This window comes from Uloborus diversus, chromosome 1 (assembly GCF_026930045.1).
Source record: "Uloborus diversus isolate 005 chromosome 1, Udiv.v.3.1, whole genome shotgun sequence".
Classification (NCBI taxonomy): Eukaryota; Metazoa; Arthropoda; class Arachnida; order Araneae; family Uloboridae; genus Uloborus; species Uloborus diversus.
Genome location: NC_072731.1, coordinates 108835068 through 108849662, shown reverse-complemented (window position 1 = coordinate 108849662; position 14595 = coordinate 108835068). Strand labels below are relative to the sequence as shown.

Genomic DNA, 14595 nt, shown 5'->3' with positions numbered 1-14595 from the left:
AATATCCTCGTAAAAGTTTGTGAGAAAAAACGACTAAGTCCAGTATGACGGAAAATAAATACAATTCGCGGCAAAATATCTAAAAACGCGCGAAAATATCCTCGTAAAAGATTATGAGAAAAAGGTGACGAAGTACGAAAACGCGGGGGAAAAAATAAATGCACGAAAATATCCTCGTAGAAGATTATAAGAAAAAAAAATGACGAAGTCCGAAAACGCGGGGGAAAAAATCGCGAAAATACCCCCGTAATCTTCTACAAAGATTACACGGAGGCGCAGCCATGAGATCAGGGGGGATCAACCCAAGGTCAGAGGGGGATTGGGAGGGGGCTATCGGGAGGCGGATTGCAGATGCATATTGCGCGATTGCCCCTGCTGGGGGTGAACCGGCCTTTATTCCCTCCTTAAATAAGCTAACATTTTACTTTTAGAATATGAAAATTCAGCAGTATATTTAACATTAAAGCATTATGAAAAGGTTAAATTTCATTCTAGTCGATTCCAAATTCTCTTGCATATATAACCAGCTATTTGGTTGAGTTCAAAATATCAAAACCACTCAATAGTACTGTTAAAATATTTATTAATTTTAATTTTTACTTGCTTTTTCGATTGCCACAAACTTACAACGACAGTCTCAGTAGAAACTAATTTTATTATAAAATACGACAGCATTTTTTTTTTTTCAGTGTGTGAAGCAGACGATAACTCAGTCTTCGTCGTAAGCAACACCAATCTGCTTGCGTATTTCGTCCATTATTTCAGCTAGCATCAAAGAATCTTTAAGCGGCATGATGGAACTTTCAAGTTTACCTGTAGCAAAGAAAGGAAAGATCAAGAAAAACACCTATTAGCTACTTAAATCACGGGTGCCCACCTAGAGGGAGGGGGTCATGGCGCAGATTGTTCCATTGAAATTTTTAAGGGAGATGGTTTTGAGGGGTCTTTCGTGACAAGGGGGGAGGAGGGGGTTGGGGGTTCGAAGCTGCTGAAAAAAAAGTGTGACGTCATTTATGGACATTCCCTAAACTGAAATTGTGATACATTGGTTGCCTGCAGAACTGCTTACCTCCGCTTAACGAAACGAAAACAGCAAAATATGGATCGAAATTGTATACGTAGCAGCCATGTTGTCCCTTCATGTTTGAATTATATTTTAATGTTTTATGGTTGGTTTTATTTATTTAGCGGATTATTTTATATTTTATTGTGGCTTTATTTATTTAAAATTAAAACTGCCGATATCATATAAAACAATATTGTATTGTATCGCCAAATACATTTTTATGTAGCTTTTTCTAAATGAAGCATGGATGCAAAATACTAGGGTTGCCATACAGTTTTAGAATGAAACAAATTTGGAAATCGTTAATTTCCAATTGCGATAAATCCATTTTTTCGCTACGCTATTTCTCTTTCAACCTAATCTTATATTAGTAAACTAATACAACTTTCCAAAAAAAAAAAAAAAAAAAAAGAAGGAAAAAAAAAAAGCGATATAGCCCAATAAAGTTAAGATTTTTTGCACCGCAAATTTAAAATTAAGAAATTTTTTTGAATTAGTTCCTCATTGCATGTAGAGTAAATTCTAAAAAGTCCCCTAAGTTCCCATGCGAGCTTCAAACCAAAATGGCGGATCAAAGATGGCCGCCTAGTACTTTTCGTTTTACTTAAAACTCGGTCAAAAATGCAGATTTTTCAGTTCTAAAAAAACCTGCATGCTCTAAAAGTAGTACTTTTTCGATATATACCCTAAAATAACCAATACAAAAGTTCAAACAATTGTTTTGATACCAAAAGCTAAAATTTCTATTTTCTACGAATAAGCAGCAAAACAAATAAGCTTCTAAAATAAAAGAATTTTTTGTGGTATTCTTTATAAAATATTAACTGCAAAATGATTGATAAATTTCATTTTTTGAATAACCAAGTACCTTTTATTTCATTTCTAAAAGAAATCTCGCTATTTGTAGCTTTAGACTGAGAATATGATTAGGGAAAAAAAGTGACCCTTATAGAATTTTCAAAACAAATGCAGAATTCATTCATTTCATAAGTTCATAAGTTCATTTAGTGCTTTAAAATCTGGCATATTAATATCTTATAGAAAAACCTGTAAAATATATAAAGAGAAGATAGTAATGTCAGTAAAAATCTAGAAAGAAAAAAGCATCATCATTCAACATCGTCATCATCATCCTCTTTGAAACTGTGTACAGACACTGAATTTTCTCATGTTTCACCTAAACAATGCATGCAAAACTTGGAACATTAAAGATCTGCGTTTTCATTGGCATCCGAGATCACAGTCTCACATAATTACGGTTCTTTTGTACTCACTAAACATTAAGGGGACGAACGAAAGAGCGGGAAACACTAAGTTAATGCTGTGAAGCTGCTGCATTTGTGGGTGGAAGAGTTGCAGGTTTTAAATTTCGAAGAACGAGTTTCGGTTACTTAATTATTACTGCGGTTGTATCGTCAAGCGTCTAGAGAATTAAGTCTTCCCCAACCAAAACAATGTTCCAGGAAGACTTCTGTAGTCGGAGTGACCTTTTCTGGATCAAGCTGGAACTATTCAACTGTGAGATCAGAGAAAGCAATTTGAGGTTTTTCTGTAGCAACTTGAAAGCTCCAGATTTACCCGTTCCTGAATATTGCCGACTTGGAGTCACATCCTGTGGCTGCGTGGTGAAAGGTTAGAATCTAGGGACCCAAGGCTTCTTGTACTTTCAATATATTGCAATATTTTTCTTTGCATTAAATTGGTTTGGGGGTAAAACATACAATGATGTAATTCAGACATACGTCTTTCACTTAGAATCGAGAGCAGATCTATATCAGTATGTATTACTGCGATTGCTCTGGAGCTGTTCTGACATGTTTTTATTGCAATTGAGCAAATTAATACATCGTCTTCCCTATCCACATGTCCAACAGTCATTCCTCCTAATCGGAAGTATTCCATCATAATTTGAATTAATCTTGATTTGTTCTCAGAATTCCGTGAAAAGTTGGTTCATATAGTCGTTCGTTCCCACTACATTTTCTTCAAAAAGCAGTAGTCTCAGACATTTGAAACATCACCCTTTGTTTCTACCCAATGTTAGTTGGTAATGTGCCAGTGTATCCATTAAAATCCACTGCTTCATGTTAAATTTTTTTTTTCTTCTGAAGACACCTGAAATATTTGAAGCATATGTCTTTTTTATTATATGTCTGATTCGTTCCATGCCAATGCCTGCATAAGACATCCTTCATTTTTAATGGACGAATAGATTGGTGGTGGCTTAACACAAAGCTCTACTGATTCAATGACTTTACTTGCTTTTTCGATTGCCACAAACTTACAACGACAGTCTCAGTAGAAACTAATTTTATTATAAAATACGACAGCATTTTTTTTTTTTTTCAGTGTGTGAAACAGACGATAACTCAGTCTTCGTCGTAAGCAACACCAATCTGCTTGCGTATTTCGTCCATTCTTTCAGCTAGCATCAAAGAATCTTTAAGCGGCATGATGGAACTTTCAAGTTTACCTGTAGCAAAGAAAGGAAAGATCAAGAAAAACACCTATTAGCTACTTAAATCACGGGTGCCCACCTAGAGGGAGGGGGTCATGGCGCAGATTGTTTCATTGAAATTTTTAAGGGAGATGGTTTTGAGGGGTCTTTCGTGACAAGGGGGGAGGAGGGGGTTGGGGGTTCGAAGCTGCTGAAAAAAAAGTGTGACGTCATTTATGGACATTCCCTAAACTGAAATTGTGATACATTGGTTGCCTGCGGAACTGCTTACCTCCGCTTAACGAAACGAAAACAGCAAAATATGGATCGAAATTGTATACGTAGCAGCCATGTTGTCCCTTCATGTTTGAATTATATTTTAATGTTTTATGGTTGGTTTTATTTATTTAGCGGATTATTTTATATTTTATTGTGGCTTTATTTATTTAAAATTAAATTGCCGATATCATATAAAACAATATTGTATTGTATCGCCAAATACATTTTTATGTAGCTTTTTCTAAATGAAGCATGGATGCAAAATACTAGGGTTGCCATACAGTTTTAGAATGAAACAAATTTGGAAATCGTTAATTTCCAATTGCGATAAATCCATTTTTTCGCTACGCTATTTCTCTTTCAACCTAATCTTATATTAGTAAACTAATACAACTTTCCAAAAAAAAAAAAAAAAAAAGAAGGAAAAAAAAAAGCGATATAGCCCAATAAAGTTAAGATTTTTTGCACCGCAAATTTAAAATTAAGAAATTTTTTTGAATTAGTTCCTCATTGCATGTAGAGTAAATTCTAAAAAGTCCCCTAAGTTCCCATGCGAGCTTCAAACCAAAATGGCGGATCAAAGATGGCCGCCTAGTACTTTTCGTTTTACTTAAAACTCGGTCAAAAATGCAGATTTTTCAGTTCTAAAAAAACCTGCATGCTCTAAAAGTAGTACTTTTTCGATATATACCCTAAAATAACCAATACAAAAGTTCAAACAATTGTTTTGATACCAAAAGCTAAAATTTCTATTTTCTACGAATAAGCAGCAAAACAAATAAGCTTCTAAAATAAAAGAATTTTTTGTGGTATTCTTTATAAAATATTAACTGCAAAATGATTGATAAATTTCATTTTTTGAATAACCAAGTACCTTTTATTTCATTTCTAAAAGAAATCTCGCTATTTGTAGCTTTAGACTGAGAATATGATTAGGGAAAAAAAGTGACCCTTATAGAATTTTCAAAACAAATGCAGAATTCATTCATTTCATAAGTTCATAAGTTCATTTAGTGCTTTAAAATCTGGCATATTAATATCTTATAGAAAAACCTGTAAAATATATAAAGAGAAGATAGTAATGTCAGTAAAAATCTAGAAAGAAAAAAGCATCATCATTCAACATCGTCATCATCATCCTCTTTGAAACTGTGTACAGACACTGAATTTTCTCATGTTTCACCTAAACAATGCATGCAAAACTTGGAACATTAAAGATCTGCGTTTTCATTGGCATCCGAGATCACAGTCTCACATAATTACGGTTCTTTTGTACTCACTAAACATTAAGGGGACGAACGAAAGAGCGGGAAACACTAAGTTAATGCTGTGAAGCTGCTGCATTTGTGGGTGGAAGAGTTGCAGGTTTTAAATTTCGAAGAACGAGTTTCGGTTACTTAATTATTACTGCGGTTGTATCGTCAAGCGTCTAGAGAATTAAGTCTTCCCCAACCAAAACAATGTTCCAGGAAGACTTCTGTAGTCGGAGTGACCTTTTCTGGATCAAGCTGGAACTATTCAACTGTGAGATCAGAGAAAGCAATTTGAGGTTTTTCTGTAGCAACTTGAAAGCTCCAGATTTACCCGTTCCTGAATATTGCCGACTTGGAGTCACATCCTGTGGCTGCGTGGTGAAAGGTTAGAATCTAGGGACCCAAGGCTTCTTGTACTTTCAATATATTGCAATATTTTTCTTTGCATTAAATTGGTTTGGGGGTAAAACATACAATGATGTAATTCAGACATACGTCTTTCACTTAGAATCGAGAGCAGATCTATATCAGTATGTATTACTGCGATTGCTCTGGAGCTGTTCTGACATGTTTTTATTGCAATTGAGCAAATTAATACATCGTCTTCCCTATCCACATGTCCAACAGTCATTCCTCCTAATCGGAAGTATTCCATCATAATTTGAATTAATCTTGATTTGTTCTCAGAATTCCGTGAAAAGTTGGTTCATATAGTCGTTCGTTCCCACTACATTTTCTTCAAAAAGCAGTAGTCTCAGACATTTGAAACATCACCCTTTGTTTCTACCCAATGTTAGTTGGTAATGTGCCAGTGTATCCATTAAAAACCACTGCTTCATGTTAAATTTTTTTTTTCTTCTGAAGACACCTGAAATATTTGAAGCATATGTCTTTTTTATTATATGTCTGATTCGTTCCATGCCAATGCCTGCATAAGACATCCTTCATTTTTAATGGACGAATAGATTGGTGGTGGCTTAACACAAAGCTCTACTGATTCAATGATAGCTGCAACGCTTGCTACTGATTTTATCCTTCCTCAGAGAAACCCAAACAAAAAGCGAGGGTAGCTGAGGCACTAATTCATATTTCAGATGATGTCGTATATCGTTTGATTTGAAAACAGCAGCATCCTGGTGGAAAACTGTGGAAGACTGAACCCTTTTTTTCTTCTGAAGTTTAACTTCCCTAAAAGAACTTCCTAAAGTTGAAGTCAGTAACTTTTCACTGGCATTTTTTCCATTGTCACATATGGAAACAAAATTTTCAAAACACTCATTCTTGAGAAACTATTTGCTACCTAAAATGCACAAAAATACCATTTTGAGATAACAATAATCTTTTTATTAAAAAATAAAAGTTTTTAACGATTTTTGACGAATTTCTATCGTTACTGTGAGTATTTTTTTTTAATTTTAACTCTCACTTAATATTACAAAAGGAATTTGGAGCAACTTTACGATTTATGGTACTTTTAAAGAACGAAACAGATCAGCTTTGAATTTTCACCTCGAAATTTTTGCATTTCAGACGAAAAACACAATTTGCAGATCATTATATGTTTAAAGCTTTTTATGAGGAAACGTCGGTAAAACACAAGCAGCAATTCAAACATACATAGGATTTCTTAAACTGAAAAATAACAAGTAATGACTAATATATGAGGGAAAATATGTTTTAAAAAATACTCCAAAAAGTTAAAAAATACATTTATTTTAGCAGATTATGTGTTCAGTTGCGTATTATATAAAACACAGAAATTTCAGTTTTTGGTGTCAAAACAAATGTTAGAAATTTTTTATTAGGTATTTTAGCTTATGTATCGAAACAATATTACTTCTAGAGCCTACAGTTTTTTTCAGAACTGAAAAATAATAAGGAAAACAAAAAGTACTAGGCCGTCATCTTTGATCCGCCGTTTTGGATAGAAGCTCACATGGGAACTTTAGGGTCTTTTAAGGATTTGTTCTACACATGTTTAGGACCTAATCCTGAAAAATTCAGCTAATTATACATTTGTGGCTCATCGATCCTTTTTTCAGCCTAAATTTACTGGGCTAATAAGGAAATAACATTTTCACATTTTTTAAGGAAATGTGTGTGAAAAGAGACAAAACCAAAAAAAAAAAAAAAATAGCTTTAAAATTTTGTGTGAAGTGAATAGACAGGATATGAGAGACTAAAAGATGAAGAGCTAGATTCTGAGTGCATGTGTATGAATGTTAAATGCACAAGAGCTTAATGTTCTGAAAAAGGAGAAAAAAATGAAAAGTTTTTAGATAACGCATAACAAGTTAAAAGCAAACAAAAGTAGCAAAGAAGGTTCGCACTTTGTTTTTGAAGCAAAGTTTATGTTAAAAAAAGCAAGAAACACGGGGATTTTATGAACTCATTTTGTTAAAAGTACGGTAAATTTCGACAAAAATAAATAGGGTAAAATACATGTTTTTTTTCCTTTTTTTGCTTTTTGTGAAATTGAAAATGATTGAGAGTCAAACGAAAACGCATTTTAAAATACTTTTGGTTATATTAATAAGTTAAGTGCAAAACAAGAAGAGAAAGGACGAAGCCAACTTTAAAAGCCTTTTGAACTTGGCTTTCTTTTCCCTTGTGTGAGGAGAAAAAAAATAAATAAAATGAATAAAATAAATAAATAAAATAAATAAATAAATAAATAAATGAAAAGTAGATGAAGAGAAAAGTATGATAATGCGTTAAGTGAATAAGAAGACGGTGGAAAAATTAACAGAAAAAGAGGGAAGTCTCGTTGCATTTTTCTGAAATGTATGAAAAATTAACGACCAAAAAAAAAAAAAAAAAACTACTGAATAACCTTTTAAAATAGTTTTATTTCCCCAATTAAAAGCATCGAGCATATAAAAGCAAAAGAAAAACACTCAAAAACATGTTTACATGTTTTTGTGAAATGTACATGAAATTAGGGATAAAATTTAGGATTAAAAGAAAAACTTTTAGAGCACTTTTAAGGAACATTTTTTTATAAAACGCATAAGAGTAAAGAGATTGACACTGTAAAATAAAAAGTCATTAAAGAACAAAATTTGCGCAAAAGTTAAAGTAAATCCCTTTTGTATTTTAAAATGGAAATTTTCCATTTTGAACGAAATAAGAATGCGTTCCCATTACTGTAATGCCAACAAGAACATGGGACAACGAAGAAAAAGTTTGATTACTGGTAAACACTCATTAACATATGAACAATTAAGCAGTAAGTTACCACTCTTAAGCCAGGGTTAAGGCCGAACTACATGCAATATGCCGACAGCATGGATATCACAGCCAGAGTCTGCAGCTTCCCCTTCATTATGGATTCATCAGTCTGGAAAAGTGACTAACCGAGATGTGGGCAGATGTTATCTCATTGAATAAGAGAGTTAAAACAAACTGGGCTAAAGTAAATTTAGCTCACAAGCGAGAGTGATCAGACAGATATGATGCGGTTCAACTCGTAAATTGAAGGCAAAGCTTGGATGCCGGATGTGATAACCGGACCTTTCGGTATACTGCATGCAAACAAAGTCTAAAATAAAGGAGCCCGAAGAGCGTGAAAAGAAAATCTAAGACCTTTTTTCAAACACTCTGTCACTTCCACCGCTTCATATCTGAGGCCAGAACTGTTGGGGAAATTTCCGGGCAGCAGCGTAGACGGCAAAGAAAACTTATGCTGTTTTTCATCAGGAGATACGAGTATTTCCTCTGGAGCATACATTGAGTTGGGAACCTAAAAATTAAAAAAAAATTATGAATACAAATCAATAAGTATGTATTATTTATCCATACCAATAAATATAGATTTTCAGGCCCGGATCTATACCTTTTAGGCCCCCTGCCACAAAATCTGTAGGGCCCCTTCCCAGAGCCCAGCGGTGCATATTTGCACCATTAATAAATCTTAGTACTATTTTTTTTTTCCATTTTGTTTCCGATTTCTTGTGCCGTTGGGCCCCTTAAGGACGTGCCCTTCCCCCGCACTGCGGGCTCTGGGGGTCAACGCACAAATCCGGGCCTGTATATTTTTACAGTTTACTAGCAGTACCCGCACGACAATGCTCGTGCTAAAGGAAGTTCGTCGAATAAAAATATCCATACCCTCCCCCCCCCTTCTGATGTGAATTGATCTTTTTCCTTTAACTTAAATGCGTACACACCTTTTCAGAAAACCTATTAAAGTCTCTTTGGAATTAAAAATTGTTCGCCAAAACACATGAAAAGAAAACTACCTGCGGCCACCAGCTGGTTCGTCTTTCCATGCGAGCAGCCCCAATGAAAAAGGGGGGAGGGGAGGTGCACTCTCAATGCCCATTTTGTCGGAAAATACCAAAAAGCACGTTTACTTATATGTGAATGATTAATGTTTTCAAAGTCAGGGGGGAGGGGGCATTGATCACCCGTTGAAGTTCTTTACATACGGGCCTTTATCGACCTCTATATTTCGTCTATTGATATATCTATACGATCTATACACATCTATTCTATGTGTATAAAACTAAGTTCATGCAAACAAACGAAAGCTTTATTTATTAAATTAAAACAACATCGGAAAAAGCTCTCTGTTCCCCGAAGTGTGCAAAAGATATAAAAAACTCACTGCTTTTATTGAATCAAATGCGCACAAATATGTTGTTAAATAACAACAGCAAAACGTCGGAAGGGGGAGGGAGGAGAATTGAATAAAATTCCTAAATAAAAGAAAAAGGAGCAAAAGCAAGTGCTGCAGTTGGAACACGTGGACATGGCGTAATGATCATCGTAAATTGAAGATTGCTAAAACTGCGGCTATGCTTGGAAGTCGTGCCATGCTCCGCTTTAAAATAATTGTAAAAAAAAAGAAAAAGAAACCTATTGCGTATTTTTGTAAGTGTTTTTTCTGAAAAAGGTGAAATGTTTTTACTATTATTTACTCAAATTTTAGAAAAGAGGTCTTTATACTTTTTGCGGCATGAGTTTAGAAAAAATTAAACCCAGGAAAAATGCGAAATGCAAGTTTTTTTTTTTAAATTCATAAAAAATACAAAAATTGCGCTATTTGCAAAAACTTTTTTTTTTATCATACTTAAAACTAAATTTCTACATTTTTGTACAAAAAATATTTTTCTGGAGTGATTGGTTCGGTGCCTGTGGGATAAAAAGAGCTAAAAACTGCCAAAAATCACATAAAACATTGAATAACTTTTTTTCTAATTAAAATACCAATGCAAATTATAGCCTATAGCATTCCTCAATAAATGGACTATTCAACACAAAAATAACTTTTCGTTTCGAACCGGTAGTTTCTGAGATTAGTGCGTTCAAACAAACAAACTCTTCAGCTTTATATTATTAGTATAGATATATATATTACCGTTTTCATAATTTTTTTTTTATTATCGCTGCTCCACTCCTATTAGTCATAGCATAATGTTATGTAGCCTATAGCCTTCCTCAATGAATGGACTATTCAACCAAAAAATATTTTTCAATTCGAACTAGTAGTTTCTGAGATTAGAGTGCGTTCAAACAAACAAACTCTTCAGCTTTACATTATTAGTTAATAAGAAAAATAAGATAATGATACGTATAAATATATACTCTTTTTCCTGATCACTTTTAGATCGTTTTGGATTTTCTCTGAACACTACGCTCGAGATTTGCCTCATGGCTGACTCGAACCTACGCCCACTGGATCGCGAAACCCGCACGTTCAGGTTGAGCCACTTCGGCTATAAATTTTACCATTTTCATAAAATTTTCTATTGTTGCTCGACTCCTATTAGTCATAGCGTGATGTTATATAGCCTACAGACTTTCTCGATGAATGGACTATTTAACACAAAAATAATTTTTTATTCGAACCAGTAGTTCCTGAGATTAGCGCGTTCAAACAAACAAACTCGACAGATTTATATTATTAGTATCGATAGCGTGATGTTATGTAGCCTATAGATTTCCTCAATGAAAGAACTATTCAACACAAAAAGAATTTTTTAATTCGGACCAGTAGTTAATGAGATTAGCGCGTTAAAACAAACTCTACAGCTTTATATTATTAGTATATAGATTGCTTATAGAAATAAGAGTTCCCGCAGCGTGCTCGCTAACACACGCCGGCTCTTGGTTCACGAAGAGATAAATCGTCTGATTTAAAGCTAATAGTAATGAGAGTGAAAAATTTTAAATGCAAATGAGTTTAGCCTAGGATTTTTGCTAAATAAGAAGGGCAGCGTATAACTTACGTTCTAATTAACACAGTAACTTGAAATAAACTTCATGTTGACTGGAAAAAAAGCTGCTTTAAATGATGAACTAAATGAAGAATTTGCTTTAGAAAATATGTGATGATTTAGCTTTAAAACTAAATTACGAAAAAACTGTTTCGGAACTTTAAAATATCGCTTCGAGGAGCAGAACCTTAAGAGTCCAAAGTAATTTTGTACCCGATTTCAAGTCTGTAAAAGCTATAATTCGTCTGGACATCGCGCAGTCGCATATAACACACACATAGACACACACCACCTCATATACACACCCATACACACACTCACATACGCACACAAGCACACACACACGCACGCACGCACACAAACGCACATATGTATGCACAATTTCTTGGACAGAAACTTTTCCTAGATAACATGTAATTCAGATTTGTGTGCATGACCTCGCAGGATCTGACAACCGCTTGCAAGGTTTTGTCCACAGTATGGCTTTGTGCCAGGGAAATCCACAGAGCTAGTCATACACGAACTAGTAAATAACATACAAACACAAAGAAAGAACGGCAATTACGTTCTGGCCATTTTCTTCGACATACACGGAGCCTTTGACAGTATCGAATACAGACAACTTAAAGAACAACTAAACGAACACAAGGTGAGCAAAACACTAATTAAATTAATCATGAGTTCAATAAAAAAGAGAAAGCTCACTTATCAACTAAATAATTTAAAAATAGATACTCTCCTAAGTAAAGGCTGTCCGCAAGGTTCCTGTTTGAGTCCCACACTCTGGAACACACTAGCGTATAAATTTCTAACAACACACATGCCAGAAGGAGTAAAAACACAAGCATACGCCGACGACTTTGCTGCAATAATAGTCGGTAGAACAAGAGACGAAATCATAGCCTGGGGTCAACAAATGATAAACAAATTCACAGAATGGCTTTCTGAAAATAATTTACAACTATCAGAAGGCAAGACAATAGCCCTCAAATTTAGCAAGACAGATACAAACTCCACCCACGGGAAGGGTCGCAGGTACAGGGCACTCCACACACCCCCCCCCCAACAATTAAAATTAATGAGATAAATCTTAAATACTCGGACAATGCTAAGTACCTAGGAGTGTACCTCAATGAAATCATGACCTGGACCCATCATATTAACTACATAAAGACCAAAGCGTCAGCAAAATTAGGCAACATAGCAAAATTAAAAGGGGGTAAATGGGGTTATAGTTTAAAGAACCTGAAGCAAATATACGATGCAGTAATCACAAAATCACTACTGCACGGTAGCAGCATATGGGGACGTGACTTGGATGTACAAAATACAGCAGGATTAATCACAGCACAAAGGACAATAGTCACCTGCCTAGCACGGGGTCACAAAACAATACCAACAATCTCAGCACAAATCCTAATAGGCGCACCCCCGCTAGATTTAGTTGTAAAATACGACTGTGTATACAAAAATCTTCTACAATATGACCAAAATCAGGTCTTCAACAATAAAAGTTTTAATCATACTAAATACGAAAAAAGACCCAAGTTCCCATACTTAAAAGTAAATAGCAACTTCGAGGATAAATTCAATAATGTTATAAAAGTAAAAGATCAACTAAATTATGAAGTATTCACGGACGGCTCGAAGACGGAATCAGGAGAAGGTAACGCATTTGCTAGCTTCAAGAACGATAGACTAATTTTCGAGCAAAAGAATAGGCTTAATAAACAAAATACAGTGTTTCAGACGGAGCTATCAGCAATCGAACAAGCAATAGACTGGATAAAAGTGAACTCGGAAAACAACAAAACCTCAATAATCTGGACTGATAGCGAATCATCAATAAAAGCAGTACAAAAACATAAAAGTAATACCGTCCAAATTAAACGCACTAAAGACAAACTGAATAAACTAAGTAACATAAAATTAATTTGGCTAAAAGCCCATAATAATAATACCGGCAACGAGCTAGCAGATAAATTAGCTAAAGAAGTAACCGTCCAAGAACAAATCTCACTCGATTTACCCCTACCCAAATCATATCTTAAAAAACAACTTAAAAATCAGCTCAAGAAAGCGTGGCAAGCCCAGTATGACGTAACAGAAAAGGATATTAAGCTATTTTACCCAACAGTAAACTTTAATAGGTATATTATAGACAAAGAGTTAATACAGTTTATAACAGGTCACGGCCCCTTTCAAACATATTTAAAACGTTTTCATTCTAAAGGTAATGGGAATTGCACATGCGGGGAGGTGGGAGATGTGGATCATTACGTCTATGAATGCGAGATCACACAGAGCTTCCACATCCCAAGACCACAAATAAAAGACGAAACCTGGGCACAACAATTTCTCTCGGACAGAGAGCAACGACGAAAAATTAAAAATCTTATGCAATTCCTACTTGAAAACGAAGAAGTACTTCAGGACACCGGGTAAGGGGTAAATTCGCATCCTATGCCACGTCCCCATACATCCAATCCCGGTTGCAAAGACGAAGCCAAAAAAAAAAAAAAAAAAGACAAAAAAGATAAAGGAAGTTTCGATGTGGGGTAAATGTAGCATCTCTCTTACAGGATACCCCACGGGGCCGGGGGAAGGGCCCCACACTAATCGGACTTCTTAGAATATTACAGATGGTGACAAGAGCCTTACCCAGATAAGGACAAGGGGAATTCAGCTCAAATAGCTACCCCTTATCAAACTTTCAGCACTTACATAAATAGTAAGACTTGGAGAGAGGGCCCCTTCCCACAAGGCCCGCGCTGGGCATTCTCTCTCCTCTTTAAAATAGCTTACCTAACCTAATACCACCCCCCTACCACTAGTCAACCCCAAGAGCTGAGTACTCCTGAGGGGACAAATTGGGGGTGTCGTGACGAAAGGGACACATAGGATCATGAGGGTGAGTCCCTCACCTCGAGACGGTAAGCAACTCTGGGGGTAAAAAAAAAAAAAAAAAAAAAAAAAAAAATGTGCAAAATACAAAATTAACCAAAAATATAAATGTTGTAATATATTGTCTTTGTTAAATGTTGTAATGTGATGTCCTGCTAAATGTTATAATATATTGTTCAATGTAAAAAATAAAAACCCCAGAGCATTGTAAGGTACAACAAGCTTCCAGACGATGAAAGAGTCTCTAGGTCATGAAGGAAGCTACGTTCCACCCCCACTGACCCCCCCTCGAATACACCACCTAATTATTCTAATTTCCATTGCAGATATCATGTGATTACTCATTTTAAGCCGAGACATGCAAATGATCGGTGAGTATCACAACTACGGCAGCAGATAACATTATTTCCTTACAGCTACTAATCTCTATTTCTA

General features: G+C 35.1%; 1 protein-coding gene across 2 annotated transcripts in view; it reads right to left on the bottom strand.

Annotated features, from left to right (window-relative positions):
• Positions 1–622: 622 nt before the first annotated feature.
• The window catches only part of LOC129219229 (trans-1,2-dihydrobenzene-1,2-diol dehydrogenase-like), a 36054-nt gene continuing 22081 nt past the window's right edge, over positions 623–14595 (bottom strand). Inside the window, exons 7-8 of one of the 2 annotated variants that reach the window (XM_054853588.1) lie at positions 8621–8777; positions 623–813 (exon numbers count right to left, since the gene is read on the bottom strand). In XM_054853588.1, coding sequence (XP_054709563.1) covers positions 710–813; positions 8621–8777 — 261 coding nt within the window. In that variant the 3' untranslated portion in view covers positions 623–709. Of the gene's footprint in view, positions 814–3406; positions 3540–8620; positions 8778–14595 lie in introns of those variants that run through there. The other variant, XM_054853665.1, reaches the window with a different exon arrangement.